This window comes from Mobula birostris, chromosome 16 (genome assembly GCF_030028105.1).
Source record: "Mobula birostris isolate sMobBir1 chromosome 16, sMobBir1.hap1, whole genome shotgun sequence".
Taxonomy (NCBI): Eukaryota; Metazoa; Chordata; class Chondrichthyes; order Myliobatiformes; family Myliobatidae; genus Mobula; species Mobula birostris.
In genome coordinates this window covers 78672269-78699280 of record NC_092385.1, presented here as the reverse complement: position 1 = coordinate 78699280, position 27012 = coordinate 78672269, and the positions used below count along the sequence as shown (strand labels likewise).

Below are 27012 nucleotides of genomic sequence, written 5' to 3'. Positions count from 1 at the left end.
TTACTTTACGATCCCTGCTGTCTGTCCCTGTGAAACTGCACGCTGGTACTGCTCCTCAGCCTCTTCTTTCTTCTTCACAGCTCCCATGTATGTTACTCCATCCAGAGTCCTATGGAGGGAGGAATTGTGTTGTTATTACATAATACTTTATTCCTTGGTCTATTTGTTTCAAAATCTTTGCCAAAGTACTGCTAAGATTTGTTACAGTCACATCAGTTGATATCTGCAAAATAATCACTTATTCCTGCTGTGAATAGAAAGTTGGGGGTAGACCTCAGAATCAGAATCAGATTCAATATCACCGGCATATGTCGTGAAATTCTTTGTCCTTGCAGCAGCAGAACAATGCAATACATAACATTAAACAAAAGACTGCACAGGAAGATGAAGGAGGACACCCTTTCAAATGAATGACAGCCAGAGGGTTGACTCAAGCAAGGACAAGGAAAGAACGAGAATTTCTCCGTGTGTGGTTCTCTACAGAAGGCTCCATCAACAAACACATCGACATAGATCTGGTCTATGAACCCTTATGGAGAAAAGAGAAACAATGACATCAACAATCAATGAATCTCCAGTAATACTGGGATCTGGACACTTCCAATGGCCTTCCCTCAAAGCTAGCCAATCAGAATCTTCTAATGCCAACCAGATCACAATGTCTAATCAGTATTCATTCGGACCCCAGAGGAGTATATAAGCTGGCATAATACAACTTTCTGCAACTTCTTTTGAACCTATGCAGCAGAATGTGCCCCCCCCCATAGGAGACAGTGATGCAGCCAATTAGAATGCTCTCCATGTTAGAAATTTGTGAGTGTCTTTGGCGACATATCAAACCTCCTCAAACTCTGAATGAAGTATAGCAGCCGTGGTACATTCTCTGTAGCTGCATGAATCTGCTGGGCCCAGAACAGATCATCAGAGATGTTACCACCCGTGAACTTGCAATTGCTCACTCTTTCCACTTCTGATACCTTGAGTGAGAGCAGGTGTGTGTTCCTTCATCTTCTGAAGCCTTTCTGAAGTCCACAATTAGTTCTTTGGTCTGACGGCGAATGCATGGTTGCTGTTGTGACACTACTCAACTAGTTGATATATTTTGCTCCCGTACACCTTCTTGTCACTGTCTGATATTCTGCCAACAATAGTTGTGTGGTCAGCAAATGTAGAGATGACATTTGAGCTGTGCCTAGCCACACAGCTGTGGGTGGAGGGAGAGTAGAGCCGTGGGCTAAGCACACATCCCTGAGGTGCACCAGGGTTGATCATCAGCAAGGTGGAGATGTTATTTCCAATCTGCATAGATTATGGTCTTCCGGTGAGGAAGTCGAGGAGCTACAAATGTTTTGGAGCTTTTTGATCAGATTGTGTTTGTGTTAAGTGCTGTGCTGTTGTCAATAAACAACTTAAGTATGAGTATTGTCCAGGTGATGGTTCCTTCAGGTTGCCATAGCCGGGGATGGCAGTGGGGACAAGTTCCCACTATCTATTAAATGCTCTCCCAATGGAGTGCGCCTCAAATAGCCTCTGACAACCAAGTCCAGCTCCTGGCCTTCACAAGTGGCTTTGCTACTAAGCCCAGCAGAACTGTTTCTACTGACAGGATAAAGGGCAAAGGCAGGCAACTGGCGCCTTAAAACCAGTTGCTTTGGGCAGATAGGGCTCGTCAGCCGTGGTTGGCAGAATGAAAACACTGATCTCAAACCTCCGCTGCCTTGCAGCTATACCCACTCATGGGGAAGGCTTCGGGAGGAAACCCCGAGGGAAAAATCCAGGCTCGGAGTCCTAAAGGCAGTCTTACATTGAGTTCAACGCTGACTGGAAACTCCTGTGATGCTGCTGGTACCAAACTGTATCGGTCTTGCCGTTCCTTTGGTTCATCAGTTGTGTGGAGAGGGGGAGCTTGCTACATGGGCGACAGCTTGCTCTCCATATTGTACTGACCTGGCGTGTGTATCTAGACAGCCAGGATGCAACATCCATGGTCAACTCTGACCGACGGAGGCCTCAGCTCAGCAGCCCAGCAGCCCGGTTGATCCAAGGTCATGTAGAAAGAGCCAATGAGATCGCATCCACTGTAGACCTATGGTGTTGCAGACCAAATCTGCATTTTGTTAGTTGTAGTTCTAACCAATAAAGGCATCTCACAGAACTTTCTCATTTTAGTTATTAGATGTACAGTACTGATTTTTCATGATTCCATTTATTCTATCCAAGAAGGTATCAATAATGGCAGATCTTTCACACAAGCATTTGATACCAGGCTATATGAAGAAATTATGACACTTGACTAAGGCTTGATAAAACAGCCAGATTTTAAGAACAAACAAGAGACATTCTGCGGATTTTCATCCTGAAACTTTGACCGTACTTCTTTCCATAGATGCTGTCTGGCCTGCTGAAATCCAGCATTTTGTGTGTGTTGCTCAGATTTTAAGAATATCCTTTTCAGAAGTGTGAGGATTTAGTATGAAAATTCCAACCACTCAATGGCTAATATATATCCAGGTAATAAGATTATGATTTCTTAACATTCATTTGGGCATTTTCCAGAATGACATTGGGTGGATACTGCAAAAAGTTGCAGATGTAGAAAATAGTTGGGAAGGATAAGTTGGAAATAGAGGATAATGCTGAGGAAAAGTGATGAAGATCCCAGGCTCATAATGGCATCTAGGAACCAGTGAGTAAGGAAGAAGAATTTCAGAACCAGGAGTGCCAGTGCAAGAGTAATTGAGTTTCTGGAAGCTGTGAAAATATATAACAATTTGAAAGAATGAAATAGTACTTAGGGCAGAGAAGAGCCAGAGTGAAAATGGAACAGGATCTTGGGCATGAGAAAATGGACTGGGATTACAACAGAACACCAGATATTAAATGGAAGCAACACACATCAAAGTTGCTGGTGAACGCAGCAGGCCAGGCAGCATCTCTAGGAAGAGGTGCAGTCGACGCTTCAGGCCGAGACCCTTCGTCAGGACTAACTGAAGGAAGAGTGAGTAAGGGATTTGAAAGTTGGAGGGGGAGGGAGAGATCCAAAATGATAGAAGACGGGAGGGGGAGGGATGGAGCCAAGAGCTGGACAGGTGATTGGCAAAAGGGGATATGAGAGGATCATGGGACAGGAGGTCCGGGAAGAAAGACAAGGGGGGGGGGGGACCCAGAGGATGGGAAAGAGGTATATTCAGAGGGACAGAGGGAGAAAAAGGAGAGTGAGAGAAAGAATGTGTGCATATAAATAAGTAACAGATGGGGTACGAGGGGGAGGTGGGGCTAGCGGAAGTTAGAGAAGTTGATGTTCATGCCATCAGGTTGGAGGCTACCCAGACAGAATATAAGGTGTTGTTCCTCCAACCTGAGTGTGGCTTCATCTCTACAATAGAGGAGGCCGTGGATAGACATGTCAGAATGGGAATGGGATGTGGAATTAAAATGTGTGGCCACTGGGAGATCCTGCTTTCTCTGGCGGACAGAGCGTAGATGTTCAGCAAAGCAGTCTCCCAGTCTGTGTCGGGTCTCGCCAATATATAAAAGGCCACATCGGGAGCACCGGATGTAGTATATCACCCCAGTCGACTCACAGGTGAAGTGTTGCCTCACCTGGAAGGACTGTTTGGGGCCCTGAATGGTGGTAAGAGAGGAAGTGTAAGGGCATGTGTAGCACTTGTTCCGCTTACACGGATAAGTAATTCCCATTCTGACATGTCTATCCATGGCCTCCTCTATTGTAGAGATGAAGCCACACTCAGATTGGAGGAACAACACCTTATATTCCGTCTGGGTAGCCTCCAACCTGATGGCATGAACATTGACTTCTCTAACTTCCACTAATGCCCCACCTCCCCCTCGTACCTCATCTGTTATTTATTTTTATACACAGATTCTTTCTCTCACTCTCCTTTTTCTCCCTCTGTCCCTCTGAATATACCTCTTGCCCATCCTCTGGGTTCCCCCCGCCCCGTCTTTCTTCCTGGACCTCCTGTCCCATGATCCTCTCGTATCCCCTTTTGCCAATCACCTGTCCAGCTCTTGGCTCCATCCCTCCCCCTCCTGTCTTCTCCTATCATTTTGGATCTCCCCCTCCCCCTCCAACTTTCAAATCCCTTACTCATTCTTCCTTCAGTTAGTCCTGACGAAGGGTCTCGGCCTGAAACGTCAACTGCACCTCTTCCTAGAGATGCTGCCTGGCCTGCTGCGTTCACCAGCAACTTTGATGTGTGTTGCTTGAATTTCCAGCATCTGCAGAATTCCTGTTGTTTGCGTTTAGATATTAAATGGAGTCCGCCTTGAAGCAGAATCTTGACCCAAAATACTGACTATCCCTTTGCCTCCAGATATTCTAGAAACCATAGAAAAACTACAGCACAGAAACAGGCCTTTTGGCCCTTCATGGCTGTGCCGAACCATTTTCTGCCTAGTCCCACTGACCTGCACACGGACCATATCCCTCCATACACCTCCCAACCATTCTGCTCAACCTGTTGAGCTCCCACATCAGTTCTAGTTCTAAAAATCTAGCAAATATCAGAGAAAAAGAGAAGCAGTGGGCTGGCCATTTCTAAATTCAACTAAATTCATATCAGCCCAAATTTTATGAAAAATATTACTTCAGCATAAGATATAACATTGGAGGGATTATATCCTTCCCATCCTGCAGCATGGTTTGCTTTAATCACATTCTATAATTTCATTCCTTACTTCATTAGGAGTTTGAAGAGATTTGGCATGTCAACAAATACACTCAAAAGCTTCTATAGTTGTACCGTGGAGAACATTCTGACAGGCTGCATCACTGTCTGGTATGGAGGGGCTACTGCACAGGACCAAAAGAAGCTGCAGAAGGTTGTAAATCTAGTCAGCGCCATCTTGGATACTAGCCTACAAAGTACCCAGGACATCTTTAGGGAGCGGTGTCTCAGAAAGGCAGCGTCCATTATTAAAGACCTTCAGCACCCAGGGGATGCCCTTTTCTCACTGTTACCATCAGGTAGGAGGTACAGAAGCCTGAAGGCACACACTCAGCAATTCAGGAACAGCTTCTTCCCCTCTGCCATCCGATTCCTAAATGGACATTGAACCCATGAACACTACCTCACTTTTTTAATATATAGTATTTCTGTTTTTGCACATTTTTCAATCATCTATTCAATATATGTAATTGATTTACTTGTTTATTTATTATTAGTTTTATTTAATTTATTATTATTATTTCTTTTCTCTCTCTCTCTGCTAGATTATGTATTACATTGAACTGCTGCTGCTAAGTTAACAAATTTCACGTCACATGCCGGTGATAATAAACCTGATTCTGATTCTGATCTAATTCTGTGTTATAACATTTTTCAGTTTTAAATTTAACAATATAGATTATAGAAACAGAAGGAGGGTTCATAAGACCATAAGACATTGGAGCAGAATTAGGCCATTCATCCCATCGAGTCCACTCCATCATTTCATCATGGCTGAACCTGGATCCCATTCAACCTCACACACCTGCTCTCTTACCATATCCCTTGATACCCTGACCAATCAGGAGTCTACCAACTTCCGCTTTAAATATACCCACGGACTTGGCTTCAACTGCAGTTTGTGGCAGAGCATTCCACAGATTCACTATTCTTGGGCTAAAAAAATTCCTCCTTACCTCTGTTCTAAAAAGTTGCCTTTCAATTTTTAGGCTGTGCCCTCTCGTTGTGGTTACCCCCACCAGAGGAAACAACCACCCTATCTAGTCCTTTCAACAATCAGTAGGCTTCAATGAGATCCCCATGCATTCTTCTAAATTCCAGTGAGTACAGGCCCAAAGCTGCCAAACACTCCACATATGTTAACCCCTTCATTCTTGGAATTACCCTTGTGAACCTCCTCTGGAGTCTCTCCAATGACAACACATCCTTTCTGAGATATGGGGCCCAAAACTGTTGGCACTACTTCAACTGCAGCCTGACTAGTGACTTACAAAGGCTTAGCATTCTTTTTATATTCTATTCCCCTCGAAATAAATGTCAACATTGCATTTCCCTTTTTCACCACAGACTTAACCTGCGAATTAACCTTCTAGGAGTCTTGCACGGGGACTTCTAAGTCCCTCTGTACCTCTGATGTTTGAACCTTCTCCCCATTTAGATAATAGTCCGCACTGTTGTTTCTTTTACCAAAATGCATTATTGTACATTTCCCAACACTGTATTCCATCTGCCACTTTTTTTGCCTATTCTTCCAAGTTGTCTAATCCTGCTACAATCTCATTGCTTCCTCAGCTGAATCAGAATCAGGTTTATTATCACCGGCATGTGTCGTGAAATTTGTTAACTTAGCAGCAGCAGTTCGATGCAATACATAATCTAGCAGAGAGAGAGAACATAGTAATAATAAATAAGTAAATTACAGTATATGTATATTGAATAGATTAAAAATCATGCAAAAAAACCAGAAATAATATATATTTAAAAAGTGAGGTAGTGTTCAAGGGTTCAATGTCCATTTAGGCATCGGATGGCAGAGGGGAAGTTGTTCCTGAATCGCTGAGTGTGTGCCTTCAGGCTTCTGTACCTCCTACCTGATGGTAACAGTGAGAAAAGGGCATGCCCTGCGTGCTGGAGGTCCTTAATAATGGATGCTACCTTTCTGAGACACCACTACCTACCCCTCCACCTGTCCTCGTATCATCTGCAAACTTTGCCACAAAGCCATGAATTTCACTATCTAATTCACTGATAAACAATATGAAAAGTAGCGGTCCCAATACTGACCCCAGACAACCAAAAAACCCTTTATTCTCACTCGTTGCCTCCTGCCTGTCAGCCATTCCTCTATCCATGGCAGTATCTTTCCTGTAACACCATAGGATTTTATCTTGTTAAGCAGCCTCACGTGAGGCACCTTATCAAATGCCTTCTGAAAATCCAAGTAAATGACATCCACTACCTCTCTTTTGTTCACCCTGGTTGTTACTTCCTCGAAAAACTCTAACAGATTTGTCAGACAAGATTTCCCTTTACAGAAACCATGCTGAATTTGACATATTTTGTCATTAGTCTCCAAGTACCCCAAAATCTCATCCTTAATAATGGACTCCAATATTCTCCCAACCACTGAGGTTAGGCTAACTGGTCTATAATTTCCTCTCTTTTGCCTTACTCCCTTCTTGAAGAGTGGAGTGACATTTGTAATTTTCCAGTCCTCTGGGACCATGCCAGAATCAGGTGATTCTTGAAAGATCATGACCAATGCATGCATTATCTCTTCAACAACCTCTCTCAGTACTCTGGGTTATAGTGATATAATGAATGAGCCAATGTTTTCTCAAATAGCTGGAAATAGTTCCTGTACTAAGCTGTTCTTTATTAGAGCTAAAAGCTAATTAGAAAATATCTGGAAATTCTGATAATTTCTTGAGGAGAAATTGAGAATATTTGACCATATACTGTAGATGAGTTCCTCTGTTGGCTCTGAACGAGCCATTTTTCTGTTCTCAACAGTCTGACTGCCACTGTGATATATGTTTCTCTCAGCTGATGGTAACAGTCTGTTCCTCCATTCTATTTTCCATGAGCACCAAGCTCCACCCCATCTCCATCTCACTCCTTCGTTTAAGTTGACGTGCTTTAACCTTCCTCTCATCTTGACCCAGCCAAGATTCTTTTCTGTTGCAGAAAAGCTTCTCTAATTTACCCTCTCTAATTTAGATGAATACCAATAAAAAGTAAGGGTGACAAAACTGATGTTGCAAAGTAATGGTTCACCCGGCAACACATACTAAATGCCGGCGGAACTCAGCAGGTCAGGCAGCATCTATGGAAGGGAATAAACAGTCGGTGCTTCAAGCCGAAACCTTTCATCAGGACCAGAAAGCAGTGAGACACCCAAAAGTTTCTGTCCATTGCAAACAGCAGATGTTTTTGGGAATGGAGCGCAAACGTTAGCAGTTAGCGGGACACTATTACAGTTGGAGTTCAGAGTTCAATTTCGGTGTCCCCTGTCAGGAGTCTGTGTAATTCCTCCTCGAGGAGTGGGTGGATCTTCCCCGGGGTGCTCTGGTTTCTTTTCCCAGATGAGTAGATGAACTGGCCGTTGTAAATCATTACAGTGTGGCTTGAAGGACCACTGAGTAAATAAATAAGTAACAAACATGATCTGTGAAGAATTCATGATCAGGCCATGTTTGTGATTTGGCAGAATCTCTGGTTACAACTTGCAAAACAGAGTACTGTACATAGGAAGCAAATATAAAATGATCCCAGAAGCTGTGGAAGGCTGCAGCTGCTGAAGGCCACAGGGAAAGTTACAACAAACAAATATAGACTTTTGAAACACTGAAAGTCAGAGAAAGTATATTTAGTTTGAAACTCAATATTAATAAATGGAATTTTAATGGTTTAAAGGTCAGCATCACCCCAAGATATTTAACATGTCCAATATAATCCATTATTTAATAATTAAATAAAACTAATGCAGTCATTTTTTGAGTCTGAATTGAATCTGCGGTACGATGTGTTTAACGAACAAGGGGTCTTGACTTTTCCTGGAATTGCAAAGAGAAGGATTTTGTTTGCAGAGCACATTGAGCTGTTTAACCAGGAGGTCATTTTCACTGTGGCCAGTCGATATTTGTAAAGCAACAACAATATGTAATTTGAAAACCACATTCTTGGCTTTGAACACAATATGACTCAGCATTTTTTTATGACCCTGAATGTCTAGTTGGGAGAAATCCTTCTTTCAGAAAATTAGTTAGGGGAGTGAATGCATTTTTATAGTGATTTATAGCAGGTCAAGTTCTCCCCTGTCAGATGTAGCAGCATGCTTTCAGTGATGATATCCATTAGGCCTCATTCCTATGTTTCCAGCCTTCAGTTGCAGGCAGGCAAAGAGAAAGTGGTCTATGGTCTCCAGACCCCTTCCAGCATAATGAAAGTAGGGAGTTTTGAGGGCATCTCCTGAGCGGGAGTAGATGGTCCAGGGCAAGCGTGTTCAAAGCTTTTCTTGCATCAACTGCTACAGCATTCCTCTTCATTGCAAGAGCCACAAGGAAAAGTGACCGAATAAGCTTGATTGGTTCTCCTTCCTTCTCACCATCTGGACCTCTTCAGGCCTGAAAATGACTTCAGATGTCACTGAGGTCCCACTAATGTAATAGGAAACCAGACTGCTTGCCCATGCTGCCAGTGCTTTTCTGCTTCCTCGCAGAGGATTGGAATAAGGCAAGTACCAAGCAAATTACTAATGTCATGGTTTGACTGCTCAGCTGCCTGTATTCCATGATCACAGTGATCCGTAAGTCACAATGTGTCATCTTCTTACACACCTCTACCATTTCCAATTTTATTTGTGGCTGTTCACACACCATTTATTGTAACTGATAGTTTGTCACCAGTGCTCTTCCCTCAGTAATTCACCAGAATAAAAACACTGAGGGCAGCTTCTAAAAAAACAAACTCAATTAATTAAAAATATCATATCAGAAATATAATTGTAAGTTCCCCTGAATCCTAAACTGTTTATCAATAGATCTGGCAATTTCACAAATTTAACAGTGAATGGGCAACCAGCAACAATGGTTTTGTTACTCGTCTGTCAGAGAATGTTATGAATGGTACATTTAGTAACAATGATCACAAGCTACTATGATTTACTAAAAAAAAGCCAAACCTCTCAACTAGGCTTATAGCTGTGCCACAATCCACTCTTATAAAATAAACTCCTTAGGCAGAAAATTCCGAGTTCTTTTTGATTCTTTTTCTTCACTTTAGATATCAAACTTACATATGAAGCATTTAGACACAGCAAGTAACACTTTCTCAAAGAATATATAAATTATCCCTGCTGTAAATATGTTTAATAGATTCTTCAGATTTTTATTGCTCCTTAAATTAACCTTGATCATATTTTTGGTATTGGTATTACTTTATAGTTGTCAGATGTACAAGATACAGTGAAGTATGCCTTGCATACTGGTTTTACTATGTTTAATAATATAAAATTGCTGCTGAGTACCTCTTTTAAGCTTATTAGTAAACTAAACTGAGTAAGCAGATACGCACATGCTGAAGTTGGTGATAAAGGCTGTCGAGGGTAGGTCTATCTCGAAGAAGGCCTCCCTGGACGCATCAGCTCGATTTACCACTCGGCTAATTATCACATTGTGAGCAAACCGTGAGGTTACTTTGGAATCGATCTTCATGCTGTAGATTTCAAGTTCCCTCCGATGCTGAAGGAGATCAGAAGGTGGGGTGGGTGGTGGGGGTTAGGAGGGTGGGATGTGGGATGGAGAATGTTTCAGTGAGAACTACTGAGAAAAAAAAACTAGAAAGATCAGAAGTAAATCATTGCATTGTTATCAATGGAAACGTTAGAAGTAAAGAGCACCAGTCAAGATGAATCTAATGGATTGACAACCAATGATTATAGCAGCGGTAACATATAGAGGGGCAGATGCACTTTGCAATCAGCCCCTCAGCTTTACACTGGACATGACTGCTGCACAAATAACAAAATTATTTATTTGTGTGGGCTGGGTTGTGGAAAATGTTAACAGATAGGAGAGTTACTTTACTTCATTTTGATGATTTAATAATTTGCTCATGTTTTAAGATGTTGATAATTAAACTTTGAGTGATTTCATCTATTTGAAAATTCTGCAAACATTTAAAAATGATTCCAAAAATTTCAACTATGATGAGCTAGAACGTAGAATATCGAACAGGACAGCCCTTTGGCCTATGATGTTGTGCTGAACTAATTCAACCAATGTGTCCCGAGTAAACAGAATCAGAATCAGAATCAGGTTTATTATCACCGGCATGACATGAAATTTGTTAACTTAGCAGCAGCAGTTCAATGCAATACATAAAGTAGAAGGGAAATAAATAAATAAATAAATAGTTATCTATAAATCAGCAAATTTATAGATGGCTTTCGAGCTATGCCTGGCCACACAGTCATGTGTATATAGAGAGTAGAGCAGTGGGCTAAGCACACACCCCTGAGGAGTGCCAGTGTTGATTGTCAGCGAGGAGGATATGTTATCACCAATCTGCACAGACTGTGGTCTTCTGGTTAGGAAATCAAGGATCCTATTGAAGAAGGAGGTACAGAGGCCCTGGTTCTGTAACTTCTCAAACAGGATTGTGGGAATGATGGCATTAAATGCTGAGCTATAGTCGATGAACAGCGTCCTGACGTAAGTGTTTGTGTTGTTCAGGAGGTCTAAAGCCGTGTGAAGAGCCATTGGGATTGCATCTGCCATTGACCTATTGATCTAATCCTTCTTGCCCACACATTGGCTATATCCCTTCCTCCTCTGAATATTCATGTGCCTAAAATTCTCCTATGCTACCTGTCTGTACCACCATATTTTCCAGTGCATTCCAGGCTCCCACCACTCTATTTTTAAAAAGCTTGCTTTACAAATCACTGTTGTACCTTCTCCCTCTCACCTGAAATATTAGTAGTAGATATTTCAATCCTGTGTGAAGATATCAGCTGTCCATCTATGCCTCAGATAGTTTATAAACTTATCAAATCTCCCTTCAGATTCGAAAGAAAGCAGCCCATCTTGGCCAACCTCTCCCCAAAGCACAGATCCTCCAAACCAGACAATATCCTCAACACCATCTCCAAAGTCCCCACGTCCCTCCTATAATGAAGTGATCAGATATGAATGCAATCCTCTAAATGCAGTTGAACCAGAGTTTTATAAACCTCTGATATAACTTGTTGGTTCTTCAACTCAATGTCTCAACTAATGAAGACAAGCATGACACACACATCGTTTATTCCCATGTGGTCTCTTTTAGGGAGCGATGTATCTGGACCCTCAGATCCCTCTGTTGCTAATGCTACCAAGCCTCCTGTCAATAACGGTGTACAGAACGGAACCGGCCCTTTGAGCCACACCACCCAGCAACCCACCGAATCAACCTGAACCTAATCACAGGACAATTTACAATGACCAATTCACCTACTAACCGGTATGTTTTGGACTGTGGGAAGAACCTGGAGGAAACCCATGTGCACACGAAAAGGATTGTCCAAACTTGCTTACTAAGGACACCTGAATTGAACTCTGAATTGCAATGTTCCGAGCTGTAATAGTGTCACACTAACAACTGCACTACGGTGGCACCCTGTACAGGACTGTGCAAAAGTCTTAGGCACCCTAGATTTTTTATGTGGTTTCAGGTTGTATGGACTCCACGAGCCCTGCTCTCAACATCATTGAGTCTGTCTGGGATTACCTGGAGAAACAGAAGCAAAGGAGACAGACAAAGTCTGCAAAAGAATTCTGGCAAGTTATCCAGGATGCTTGGAACAACTTACCAGCTGATTTTCTTATAAAACTGCACAATAGTGCACAATTGTGTGTTGGTGCGTGGCCAAGTGGTTAAGGCGTCGGTTTAGTGATCTGAAGGTCGCTAGTTCGAGCCTTGGCTGAGGCAACGTGTTGTGTCCTTGAGCAAGGCACTTAACCACACATTGCTCTGTGACGACACCGGTGCCAAGCTGTATCAGCCCTAGTGCCCTTCCCTTGGACAACATTGGTGTCGTGGAGAGGGGAGACTTTCAGCATGGGCAACAGCCAGTCTTCCATACAACCTTGTAATGTTGTGAGTTGCCTGTGAAACATCGCTGTGTATCAGCAGCGCCATGTTGACTTTATCTGTTTGGTTCATCCTGCCTTCTGCATCAGGCACGAGCACACTGGGGCACTGTGGGTGATAGGTCCTGGTACCACTCTGGACAACCCTCCCCAACAACTTTATTATGAATGGTGACGGAGTTTGAATGGTATAAAATGATTAAAATAAATCCAATCAAATCATTATACAGAGAAAGAAGAGAACTGGAAGAAATATTATGACCCAGCATAATGAAATTGAATGGACATACTTAATGAAATAGATAATGTCAGAGAAATCAAACCTACTGTTCTGGGGTCCACTATGCTCCTCTTCTGTTCCCGGCCAAGAAAAGATTAACAAACATGTCAATATTACCATATACTTGCATTATGCACACAAGTTATACATAGAGGTAATTGGAATCAGTTACATCTCACAGAAAAGACATTTTTGTTTTTAGGAAGGTAAACAAAGCAGTGTACTGTCCTGTAAAGTTTTTGTTCCCCTGTTATAAAATAGATTGCACAGGTCTCCTCTTACTGATAGCTGGGAACTTGTGGCTGTAAAAAATACTTAAAATTATTGTTAAAACCTGCTGGTGACAGAAACTCCAGGAAAACACAAAAAAGACTGCAGATACTGGAAATCTGGAGCAAATCACAAGGTGCTGGGGCCACATCTATGGAGGGAAATAGGCAGTTAATACTTTGGGTCGAGACCCTTCTTCAGGGCTGGAATCAAGGGGGAGGGGAGAGATCCAGTATAAAAAGGTAGGAGGAAGGGGTGGAGTGAGAGCTGGTGGATGATGGGTAGATCCAGGTGCTGGGGTAATGGGAGGAGAGCCGTGTTTGCTGTTTGTCAGGTAAGGGAAAGGGAGAATAGAAAAGATGTAAGAAGCTGGGAAATGATAGGTGGAAGGGAGGAAGGGCTGAAGAAGATGGAATCTGATAGGAGAGGATAGTGGACCATGAGTAAAGAGAAGGCGGTGAGGTTGGTACTTGAAGGAGCAAATGTCTATCAACTGCACATTCTTCCGTATGGAACACATCCTCACCTCCTTCCTTTATTCCATGGTCCACTGCCCTCTCCTATCAGATTCCAGTTTCTTCAATCCTTTGCCACTTCTATTGCCCCAGTCTGTTACATCATTCCCACTTCCCCACCTTCAGCCTATCTTCCTCACTCACCTCAATCTAATAGGATTGCCATCATTTTTAACAAAATGAAAGAAATCAGGAAGGCTAAAGGAAGGAATGAAGTTGCTCTGGCAGATAAGGAGAGGGAGAATCCTAAGAGATTCTACAGGTATGTTAAGAACAAAAAGACAGCAAGAGATGAAGTTGGTCCTCCGGGAAACCAAAATGGTAATCCACGTCTGGAGCCAAAACGCATGGGGGAGATCTTAAAAAACTACTTTGCATGTGTAATTATTTAGGAGATGGTCACAGAGTCTATAGAAGTGAGGCAAAGGGGCATCAGGGCATCAACTTCATGGACCCTGTATGGATTACAGACAAGGAGGTGTTTGCTTCCCTGAGGTAGATCAGAATGGATAGATCCCCAGGGCCTGACAAGGAGTTCCCTCTGATCCTAAGGGAGGCAAATGTAGAAGTTGTTGGGGCCCAGGCCCCTCTGAACACCAACACACTTCAAATGAAAAATATTCTGCTTTTATGTTTTGTTTCAGAGATATTTAAATAATACTCAGTGATGGGAAGGTACCAGAGGATTGGAGGAGAGCCAATGTTGTTCTGCTGTTTGAAAAAGGCTCTAAACATAAACCAGGAAATTATAGGCCAATGAGTCTAACGTCAGTTGCGGGAAAGTTGTTGGAAGGTGTTCTGAGGGACTAGATATATACTGTAAGTATTTGGACAGACATGGACTGATTAGGGATGGTTTTGTGCATGGTACACCATGCCTTACCAAACATATAGAGATTTTTGAGGAAGTTACCAGGAAAGTGGATGAAGGTAAGGCAGTGGGTGTTGACTGCATGGAACTTAGTAAGGTATTCGACAATGTCCCGCAAGGGAGCTGGTCAAGAACTTCCGTCACCCAGCATTCAAGATAAGTTAGTAAATTGGATTAGACATTGTGAGAATGTGGGAGAAGACAGAGGATGGTAGTAGAGGGTTGCCTCTCTGACTGGAGGCCTCTGACTCCTGGTGGGCCATAGGGATCAGTGCTGGGTCCTTTGTTGTTTGTCATCTCTATAATTGATCTGGATGATAATGTGGTTAACTGGATCAGCAAATTTGCAGATGACACCAAGATTGGGGGTGTAGTGGATAGTAAGGAAGGCTATCATGGCTTGCAGGGGGATCTGCCCCAGCTGGAAAAGTGGGCTGAAAAATGGCCCATGGAATTTAATACAGACAAGTACAAGGTGTTGCACTTTGGTAGGACCAACCAGGGTAGGTCTTGCCTGGTGAACGGTAGGGCACTGAGGAATGTGGTAGAACAAAAGGATCTGGGAATACAGGACCATTATTTATTGAAAGTGGCGTCACAGGTAGATAGGGTCGTAAGAAAGCTTTTGGCACTTTGGCCTTCATACATCAAAGTATTGAGTACAGGAGATGGGATGCTATGTTGAAGATGTATAAGACATTGTTAAGGCCTAATTTAGAGTATTGTGTGCAGCTTTGGTCACCTACCTATAGGAAAGATGTAAATAAAGTTGAAAGGGAACAGAGAAAATTTACCAGCAAGTTGCCAGGCCTGGAGGACCTGAGTTATAAGGAAAGATTGGATAGGTTAGGACTGCATGGCTTAGAACATAGAAGATTGAGAGGAGATTTGATAGAGGTATACAAAATTATGAGGGGATAGATATGGTAAATATAAACAGGCTTTTTCCACTGAGGTTGGGTGGGACTATAACCAGAGTTCATGGGTTAAGGGTGAAAGGTGAGAAGCTTAAAGGGAACATGAGGGGAGACTTCTTCACACAGAGGGTTGCGAGAGTGTGGAATGAGCTGCCAGCACAAGTGGTGTTGTGAAGTTTGGATAGGTACATGGAATACAGGGGTATGGAGGGCTATGGTCCAGGTGCTGGACAATGAGACGAGGCAGTTTAAATGGTTTTAGCATGGACTAGATGGGCTGAAAGGCCTGTTTCTGTACTGTACTTCTCTATGATTCAAATGAGCAGTTTTTTTAACATTCCAGATTATCAGCTGATTTTAAATTCCTCACTCCATGTTGGAATTTGAACTCTGATCCCTAGTTTGTTTGTCTAGGCCCATGATACATCAGAGTCCTTGACTTGTTGACACTTCTGCAAAAAAATCAGTCACATCTCTTCAGTAATTAAAAAGAAGAAGACTGCAGAAACGAAGAATCTGAAATAAAAGTAGATAATTCTGGAACTAATTGAATCTCTAGATTATAATTTGGGTTTCTGGTACTATCCTTTAACATGCTATCATGTATGCTCCAGACCATCACCATAATTACATGTGTAGTATTGGAATTTTAATCTTTGATTCTTTACTGTAATAATCTTCCTGAACTGCTGATTGGTGCTGCCAATAGAACATAAACTCCAAAGCAAGAGATAAAACTTACATTGAATCGAAGCAGAACGTGACATTGAATCAAACAAGACAATGTACAGTGGCTATAATGTTATAAACTAAGACAAAGACTGGGAATTAGTTTACCCTTGCATGCAAATTCATTGTGAAAATATTATCTGTACTGAGGCCTTCCTTTATTGCAAGGCTTAATGTTTAGAAAATAATTTCAGCTGTCATGAGCAAAAAGTACAGTATGATTGTCTTTGTAAAAAAATTCAGCCGTTTGAAATCTATGATCAAGATTTAATCCTTTTCTATTTCTCTTGAGAACACATTGCACAGTGATTAAGTGAAAGAGAAATTTCACATGCACAGATTTACTGCTCTATAACTTAAGCATTCTTTGCGACAGCTTCAAAATATTTGACGAAGAATTTACATATTCAGTCTGAAAAAGAAACAGTTAAAATAATCATTCTTTGAATTAAGAAGAATATCAAGAGGTCATGGTATAAGTTGTAGATTACCTTATGATGGTCTACTTCTCTTATGATGAAATCAGAGGATATCAATACAGGAATTGAAATTAATAAAAAATAGGACAACATGGTCTTCATTTTGAACAATGCTCTGCTGAAAAGCAAGTCATAGATTTTATTCAGCACTCTGTTAATAAATAGCAGTAGCGTTGACATTTTTCTTACCGTTGCCAGGTAGTGATGTCCTGGCAGAATATGGTAAGGTAAACAACCTGTATTTTTAAAGCAAATACAGATGTTTTAGAAAACTTTTGCAATCTAAATAGTTTAAAGTACAATCTGTATATCAAGGCCAGTAATGAAGCATGATGGAATTAGTTACTTGGTTAATGAGTTTATAGGTCTCTCACTTTTGCCAGTAAAGTATTTAATAATAATATATTTAGTCCATTTTCTCATTACTGGATTTCCGGAGATTAGTTAAAAGAAAACTATACAATGCGGCTGCTCAGGACTTTCCTCTACCAAGGAGTGTGCATGACAAGATCTTCAATCCGTGCTGTTGAAGGGGAATGACAGCGGGAGAAGAGGCAGTGGACTCCATGAGCCAAGAGCTGCGGCCTCTGACCACGGCAGGTGGAAGATTGACCTGAGCTGAAACAGCTTCCAGAAGAGATGAACAGGGTGCCCATTAATATCTAAGTCACCAACAACCTGGCCGCTGATGCCCAGTTTTGGGTTACACCAGGACTACTTGGCTCCAGGCCCCTTCAAGTATAGAGCAAAAAGCTGGAGTCTGCAGATGACGTGAGAGTGACTGATTCTTATAAATATCAGCAAAACAAAAGATCCGGCCATTGAGTTGAGTCAATGGGGAGCAGTAAACATGCTCCTGTTTTCATTAATGGTGTTGAGAACTTCAAGTTCCTAGGAGTGAACATCACCAATAAACTGTCCTGGCCCAACTGTATAGATGTCATGGCCAAGAAAGTTCACCGACATATCTACCTCAGGAGGCTAAAGAATTGGACTTTTCTCCATCAACCCTTGCCGATGCTTATTGATGCACTGTAGAAAGAATGCTATCTGGTTGCATGAAGGCTTTGTCCAACAACTGCTCTTCCCACGGCTACCAGAAACTGCAGTCAGTGATGGACATAGCTCAGCACATCATGGAAACGATGGTGGCACAGTGGCGTAGTGGATAGCACAACGCTTTACAGTACTGGTGACACGGGAGTTTGTACCTTCTCCCCGTGACCCTGTAGGTTTCCTCCGGGTGCTCCAGTTCCTTCCACAGTCCAAAGATGTACCAATTGGTGGGTTAATTGGTCGTTGTAAATTCAACTGTGATTGGGCTAGGACGAAATTGGGGGATTGCTGGGTGGCATAGCTCAAAGGGCCAGAAGGGCCTATTCTGTGCCGTATCTCAATAAATAAATAAATAAATAAATAAAAGAAACCAGCCTCCCCTCCATAGACTCTGTCTATGCTTTTTGCAGCCTCAGTAAACCAGTCAGCATCATCAAAAACTCCGCCCATCCTGGACACTCCCTCTTCCCCCCCCCCACCCCCCCCCCCCCCTCCATCGGGCAGAAGATACAAAAGCTTGGAAGTATGTATGAACAGGCTAAGGTCAGCCTCTACCCTACTGACATGAAACTATTGCGTAATTCCCGAGGACAATAAATTGGACTTGACCTCACAATCAATGTAAGATGCAATAGAAGAAGATGACATCACGAACAACGCGACCAAGGGTGACATCCTTTAGACGGTTCACAAAACTATTTCTTTTATGTCTTCGTTTTCTTTCCAATGTAGTTTTGCTTCTGTTGGAGCCTGTGGTCTCCATTTTGGTGGTGTGTTTTCGGGCTGATTGAGCGATCTGGCATTTTGCTGTCTCTACGAGGGTTTCAGGAATTTTATATTCCATGAACTTTATATTTTGTGGTTTTTCCCTCGGTTTTCTTTTGTTGCTGTTTGCATGATTTGTTTTTTTTTGTGCATGCTGGGTGCTGGGTGGGATTTGATGTTTTTCTTTGGTTTTCTTAGTTTTGTGGCTGTCTCTGGGGAAGACAAATCTCAAGATTGTATACTGCATACATAGTTTGATAATAAATATACTTTGATAAACTTTGGTCTATAATTCCCTAGAACACTTTGGGTTTTCCTTAATCTATCCCACCAAGGCCTTCTCACGTCCCCTTCTAGTTCTCCTAAGTCCATTCATAAGCTCCTTCCTGGATGCCTTATAATTCTCAAGAGTCCTGTCTGATTCTTGCTTTTTACACCTTCATTATACTTCTTCCTCTTCTTTAGACGTTTGCTTTCACCTTTCTCTGCTCAATGGGACAAATCCATCCAGTGCAAGTGCTCTCTGAACAACCTCCATATATTTGTTTCTATAGATGATATGTATATATTATATATTTTTTTCCAATTTATGCTCCACAAGTTCCTGCAAAATGGTATTATACTTTCTCCTCCTCTAAATAAATACTTTCCCATACTGTCTGCTCCTATCCCTCTCCAAGTCTGTGGTAAAGGCCAAGGAGCTGTCGTCACTATTCAGAAGTGCTCTCCCCTTGAGAGATCTGACATCTGGCCTGGTTTATTGCCCAGTATCAGACCCAATATGGCTCTCCTCCATTTGGCCTGTCTACATATTGTGTCAGAAATCCATTCTTGGATGCACCTAACAAATTCCGTCCCATCTACACCTTTTGCACTATTCAATATTAGGGAAGTTGAAGTCACCCATGATAGCAGCTTTGTTATTTTTGCACCTTTCCAAAATCTGCCTCCCAATCTGTTCCTTGGTGCCTCTGTTGCTATCGGGGAGGGGGGAGGGAGGATCTATAGAACTCTCCCAATAGAGTAATTACTCTCTTCCTCTTTCTTACTTCCAGCCACTCTGACTCCAGATTGTCTCCTTTTTTGCAGGTGTGATACTATCCCTGATTAGCAATGCCACCTCCCTCCCTGTCCTTTCTTAACAGCTAAACCCTGGAACATCCAACAGACATCCCTGATCTTCTGGTAGCCAAGTATCTGTAAAGTTCACAACATCATAGTTCCTTGTACTGACCTATGTTCTATATTCATCACCTTTGTTCATGATACATTTCACATTAAAATAGACAAATTTCAACCCACTCAACTGACTGCACTTACAGAATGTCTTTTGCCCTGGCCATCCTTCCTCATACATGCTATCTGTATACCAACTGGCCCATCGTAAGACTATAAGATATACTATTCATCATGACTGATTTATTAACCCTCTCTCACCCCCATTCTTCTGCCTTCTTCCTGTATCCTTTAATGTCATCAAACAAGCAGAGGCACAAAGGCCACCAGTGCTGGAAGCTGGAATATTTTTGTGTTCATGCCATTCTGGTCATTACAATTTCTGATTCAGTCATTAAATCAATTATTTCTTCATATTAAACCCATTTATTTGTATAAACAGATACTTGCTTGTGGTGAACTACTGGCCTATTTCCAACTATTTATTTTCAAAATATCATGACAAAAATTGCTTTATGTCTTCCAGCCCTGTTATTGGACCTATCACTCTGGTTCCCATCCAGAGATAATCATGATAGTAATTATAAATATCCATTATAATCTGAACAGCAGGCAAGATGAGCTTTTCACTGCATCTTGATGATGTGACAATAATAAACCCTTTCAATTCCCATTCCCATTCCAAAATACTCCAATAGTTCATGTAAAGGAAGATGGGTGTGATTATTGAGGGTCAATCTGCCCAGCCCCAGAACGTCACTGCAGGAAGTCAATAGGTCAGAATTGGAGAATTCTGCTAATGCTGTAACAATGTTCACATCTACTTGCAACTTCTCAGCAAATGACCGAGTCCATACCTCCACACACAGACCAAGCCATGAAGATCAATTTTTCTAACTTCCGTCTGCTTCCCTCTGTTCCACCACCCTTTTGTTTTCCCTTAGCCCTCTGTCCCCTTTAGCTCTCTTTCCTCTTCGATGACCTCGAATGACCACACCTTCATCCTTCTGGTTCCATACCTCCTTCCCTTTATTCCCTGGATTGCTGTCCTCTCCTGTCAGATTCCTTTTTTTCAGTCAATTCACTTACCACTCCCAGCTTCTCACATCATTCCCTTTTCCCACCTTTGTCCTCTCAAGTGGATTCGCCTATCAGCTGCCATCTTGTGCTCCCCCCCACTCCAAACTTTTATTTGGGCTTCTGCCGTCACTCTTTCCAGAAGCGCCTCAGTCCAAGGTATCAGATATTTATTTCCCTCCATAGATGCTGCCTGTCCTGCTGATTTCCTCCTATATTTTTTGAATGTTGCTCCAGATTTCCAGCATTGGTAATCTCTTGCAATTCTGTATCTCTATACAGCAGGGTATAAGTACAGTCAGGCATGAGACAATAAACAGAAAGGTTCAAGTCCATAGTTCCCTGACAATGGCAATGAAGGTAGAGAGGGTGGAAAAGAGGACATGTGGCACGCTTGTCTTTGTTGGTCTGGACATAACATATAAAATTTGAGACATTATGTTACAAAGGACTGGTTAGACCATACCAGGAGTATTATGTATATTGAGGAGATTTGGTATGTCACCAAAGACTAGTAAATTCTGACAGCTATGCTGTGGAGATCATTCTCATTGGTTATATTACTACCTAGAATAGAGGCTCCAACACACAGGATTGAAAAAGACTGCAGATGTTGTAGATTCAACTAGTTCCATCTGGGAAACAACCCTCCCCATCATCAGGACTTCTTCAAAAGGTGGTGCTGCAGGGAGGGGGAATCCATCATTAAGGACCTTCAGCATCCAGGATATGCCCTCATCTTATCACTGTCATCAAGAAGGAGGCACAGGAGCCTCAACATACATACACACCCAATGCCTTAAATGGTGTCTTCTCCTGTGCCATCAGATTTCACGAACCCATGAACACCACCTCATTATTTTGCTCGTTCTGCACTTTTTAATTTTCTTTTATATTTTTTGTTGTAACAGAGTAATTTTTATGTATGGCACTGTACTGATGCTGCAAAACAACAAATTTCACGACACAGGTCAGTGATAATGAACCTGATTCTGACTAACACCAAACTTCTGAAACAGTTTCCTTCTTCTGCCCTACAGGATAGCAAGAACTTTCCTGAAGGATGGAGCAAACCTTTAAAGATTGTATCAACCTGTTAGACTCATTAAAGTCCTGAGCCTGTAACAGATCAAAGTGGAGAAAGAACATCTGGGAAGGCATTGAGATCCTACAGCTGGACAACGTGGACGCTAAGCACGAACAGTAAAAAGGAGTGCAAGATATTCCAGTCCAGTCACCTACTCCTCCAATCAAGTTCCAACTGCCCACCTATGGTAGAGTCAGCATATCCCATATAGAATTCCTCAGAATGCATTCAGCAAGAGCGCAGGCAAATTATCTGCTAACCTCAGAAGTGTGGGTATTTGTAATTGGTTAGTGGTGTGGTTGGTTCGATGGTTTATTGTTACTGGCACAAGATACAGAGAAAAGCCTTTCTTGCATAGTACTGAATCATCAGTCCATAATAAATAACAATACAGAATTACGTGTAAAAGCCATAGAGGAAATGCAGTGAGGTAAATAAGGTGCAAGATCATAACAAGGTAGATTTCAGGTCAAGAGTCCAACTTATCATAGTAGGGAACTATATAGGTGTCTTCTAAGAGAAAGAGAGACATTGACAGAAATCAGCTGAGTGAGCTTAGCAAATGAACAAGGAAAAATATTAAAGGAAAGATAATTATTGAAATAAAAATCTGTTAGGTTTAGAGATTCGGCTGGCATTTGGCCCTTTGACCTGTAGGATTTGGATCTGAATTTGACTGATATTATTAGGATAAAAATTCATCCTGCAATTGATTGTGAAGATCACAAAACATATTGACTGGGAAGTTGTTCCTATATTGACTGGGAATCCCATACTGTAAAGGATGAGATGGGATAGAGTTTGTCAGCTGTGTTCAGGCAGGTTTCGCTCATCAGGACGTACAAAACCAACGAGGGAGCATGCGATACTTGATCTGCTATTGGGAATGAAATGGCAGGTGACAGAGGTTTGTGAAGGGGAACACTTTTATCCGACCAAGGTTTCTTGAACCTTTTGTAAGCTTTTCTTTTCTTCTTAACTAGATTTCCTACGTCCTTAGTACACCATGGTTCTTTTACCCTACAGTCCTTTCAATGGAACATACCTATGCAGAACTCCATGCAAATGTTCCCTGAACATTTGCCACACTTCTGCCGTGCATTTCCCTGAGAACATCTGCTCCCAAGTTCCTGCCTAATAGCATCATATTTTCCTCTACCTCAATTAAATGTTTTCCCAAATTGTTTGCTCCTATCCCTCTCCAGCACTATGGTGAAGGAGATGAAGTTGTGATCACTAACTCCAAAATGCTTTCCCAATGAGAGATCTGACACCTGACTAGGTTCATTTCCCAAACACAAAATACTCTGCAGATACTGGGGTCAAAGCAACACTCACAACATGCTGGAGGAACTCAGCAGGTCGGGCAGCATACGAGGAAATGATGGGTCGATGTTTCGGGCCGGAACCCTTTGTCAGGACTGTAGAGGGAGGGGGCAGAGGCCCTATAAAGAAGGTGGGGGGAGGGTGGGAAGGAGAAGGCTGGTAGGTTCCAGGTGAAAAACCAGTAAGAGGGAAGATAAAGGGGTGGGGGAGGGGAATCAGGGAGGTGATAGGCAGGAAAGGTGAAGAAGGAATAGGGGAAAACACAATGGGTAGTAGAAGGAGGCGGAACCATGAGGGAGGTGATAGGCAGCTGGGGGAGGGGCAGAGTGACGTAGGGATAGGAGAAGGGAGTAGGAGGGAATTACCAGAAGTTGGAGAATTCTATGTTCATACCAAGGGGCTGGAGACTACCTAGACGGTATATAAGGTGTTGCTCCTCCAACCTGAGTTCAGCCTCATCGTGGCAGTAGAGGAGGCCATGTATGGACATACCTGAATGGGAATGTGAAGCAGAGTTGAAGTGGGTGGCTACTGGGAGATCCTGTCTGTTGTGGCGGCCGGAGCGGAGGTACTCCACGAAGCGGTCTCCCAATCTGCGTCGGGTCTCACCAATGTAGAGGAGGCTGCACCGGGAGCACCGGATGCAATAGATGACCCCAACAGACTCACAAGTGACATGTTGCCTCACCTGGAAGGACTGTTTGGGGCCCTGAATGGTTGCAAGAGAGGAGGTGTAGGGACAGGTGTAGCACTTACGCTTACAGGGATAAGTGCCAGGTGGGAGATCCGTGGGGAGGGATGTGTGGACGAGGGAGTCGCAGAGGGACCGATCCCTGCGGAAGGCGGAGAGGGGTAGAGAGGGAAAGATGTGCTTAGTGGTGGGGTCCTGTTGAAGGTGGCGGAAGTTGCAGAGGATAACGTGCTGGATCCGGAGGCTGGTGGGGTGGTAGGTAAGGACAAGGGGAACTCTGTCCCTGTTGTGGTGGTGGGATGATGGGGTGAGAGCTGAAGTGTGGGAAATGGAGGAAATGTGGGTGAGGACATCATTGACTTCCCTTTGTCCTCACCTACCACCCCACCAGCCTCCGGATCCAGCACATTATCCTCCGCAACTTCCGCCATCTTCAACAGGACCCCACGACTAAACACACCTTTCCCTCTCCACCCCTCTCCGCTTTCCGCAGGGATCGGTCCCTCTGCAACTCCCTGGTCCACACGTCCCTCCCCACGGATCTCCCACCCGGCACTTATCCCTGTAAGTGTAAGTGCTACACCTGTCCCTACACCTCCTCTTTTGCTACCATCCAGGGCCCCAAACAGTCCTTCCAGGTAAGGCAACACTTTACTTGTGAGTCTGTTGGGGTCATCTATTGCATCCGGTGCTCCCGGTGCGGCCTCCTCTACATCGGTGAGACCCGATGCAGATTGAGAGACCGCTTCGTCGAGCACCTCCGCTCCGTCCGCCACAACATACAGGATATCCCGGTAGCCACCCACTTCAACTCTGCTTCCCACTCCCATTCAGATATGTCCATACATGGCCTCCTCTACTGCCATGATGAGGCTAAACTCAGGTTGGAGGAGCAACACCTCATATACCGTCTAGGTAGTCTCCAGCCCCTTGGTATGAACATAGAATTCTCCAACTTCCGGTAATTCCCTCCCTCTCTCTTCTCCTATCCCTACGTCACTCTGCCCCTCCCCCAGCTGCCTATCACCTCCCTCATGGTTCCGCCTCCTTCTACTACCCATTGTGTTTTCCCCTATTCCTTCTTCACCTTTCCTGCCTATCACCTCCCTGCCTCCCCTCCCCCACCCCTTTATCTTTCCCCTTACTGGTTTTTCACCTGGAACCTACCAGCCTTCTCCTTCCCACCCTCCCCCCACCTTCTTTATAGGGCCTCTGCCCCTTCCCTCTACAGTCCTGATGAAAGGTTCCGGCCTGAAACGTCAACTGATCTTTTCCACGGATGCTGCCCGACCTGCTGAGTTCCTTCAGCGTTTTGTGAGTGTTCCTAGGTTCATTTCCCAATACCAGATCAAGTACAGCCTCTCCTCCAGTTAGCTTAGCTACATATTGTGTCAGGAAACCTTCCTGAATGCACTTAACAAACTCCACCCCATCTAAACCCGTTTCACTAAGGAGATGCCAGTCAATATTAGGAAAGTTAAAATCTCCCATCACAACAACCCTATATTATTGCTCCATTCCAGAATCTGCCTCCCTCCCTGCTCCTCGATGTCCCTGTTACTATTGGGGGGGGGGGGGGGGGTCTATAAAAAAATACCTGGTAGAGTTATTGCCCCCTTCCTATTTCTGACTTCCACTCACACTGACTCAGTAGACAATCCCTCCATGACTTCCTCCTTTTCTGCAGCCGTGACACTATCCCTAATTAGCAATGCCTCACCTCACCTCTTTTGCCTCCCTCTCTGTTCTTCTTGAAACATCTAAAGCCTGGCACGCTCAGCAGCCATTCCTGCTCCTGAGACATCCAAGTCTCTGTAATGGCCACAACACCACAGTTCCATGTATTGATCCACGCTCTAAGCTCATCCGCCTTTTTTATGATACTCCTTGCATTAAAATAGACACATCTCAAACCATCAGGCTAAGTGTATCTTTGCTCTAACATCTGCCTATCCGTCCTCACAAACTCCCAACAAGCTGTCTCTACTCGTACTCCAACCTCCCCATCCTCTGCCTCTTCGCTTCGGTTCCCACCCCCTGCAAATCTAGTTTAAACTCTCCCCAATAGCATTAGCAAACCTCCTCGCCAGGATATTGGTCCCCCTCGGATTCAAGTGCAACCTATCCTTTTTGTACAGGTCACACCTGCCCCAGAAGAGGTCCCAATGATCCAGAAATCTGAATCCCTGCCCCCTGCTCCAATCCCTCAGCCATGCATTTATCTTCCACCTCATTCTATTCCTATACTCACTGTCATGTGGCACAGGCAGTAATCCCAAGATTTCTATCTTTGAGGTCCTGCTTCTCAACTTCCTTCCTAACTCCCTGTATTCTGCTTTCAGGACCTGCACCCTTTTTCTACCTATGTTGTTGGTACCAATATGTATCCCGACCTCTGGCTGCTCACCCTCCCATTTCAGGATATTGTAGATGCACTCAGAAACATCACAAACCCTGGCACCTGGGAGGCAAACTACCATCTTTGTTTCTTTTCCATGCCCACAGAATTGTCCGTCTGTCCCCCTGATTATAGAGTCCCCGATTAATACTGACATCCTCTTCTGTTCCCTAACCTTCTGAGCCACAGGGCCAGACTCGGTGCCAGAGGCACAGCTGCTGTTGCTTCCCCCAGGTAGGTCATACCACCACCCCCAACAACACTCAGAATAGAGTACTTACTGTTCAGGGGCACAGCCACTGCCAGACGCCCTCTCTTCACTCTCCTGAGTTACCCACTCATCTGCCTCCTGAGGCCCCGGGGTGACTACCTGACTGTAGCTCCTCTCTATCGCCTCCTCACTCTCCTTAACAAGCCAAAGGTCATCGAGCTGCAGCTGCAGTTCCTAACTCGGTCTTTAAGGAGGTGCAGCACCATGCACCTGGTGCAGACGTGGCCATCAAGCTAAGAAACTGCACTGCTGTAAAGAGCGCAAAATAACACCATTCTTACCCTCAGCCATTAGTTTCTATAATGAGTCAACCTGTAGCCGGGGAAGTGATGACCCCTCCTGTTAGACTGTTCGGGTAACTTATTTTTAACTTCACTTCTCTTCTAATATTTTTATCTGTGCACTTGTATTGTTACTGTGACACTGTAATTTTCTTTGGGCTTAATAAAATATCTATCTATCTATTTATCTATCAATCTATCTAATAAAGTGGCAGCAGA

At 43.4% G+C, this 27012-nt stretch overlaps 1 protein-coding gene across 3 annotated transcripts in view; it reads right to left on the bottom strand.

Moving 5' to 3' along the window:
- Positions 1-16761, bottom strand: part of LOC140211259 (inter-alpha-trypsin inhibitor heavy chain H3-like) — a 129121-nt gene extending 112360 nt beyond the window's left edge. For all 3 annotated transcript variants that reach the window (XM_072280935.1, XM_072280936.1, XM_072280937.1), the window contains exons 1-4: positions 16678-16761; positions 12932-12958; positions 10047-10213; positions 5-109 (exon numbers count right to left, since the gene is read on the bottom strand). In XM_072280935.1, the coding sequence (XP_072137036.1) occupies positions 5-109; positions 10047-10213; positions 12932-12958; positions 16678-16758 (380 nt within the window). In that variant the 5' untranslated portion in view covers positions 16759-16761. The remainder of the gene's footprint in view (positions 1-4; positions 110-10046; positions 10214-12931; positions 12959-16677) is intronic.
- Positions 16762-27012: the final 10251 nt, after the last annotated feature.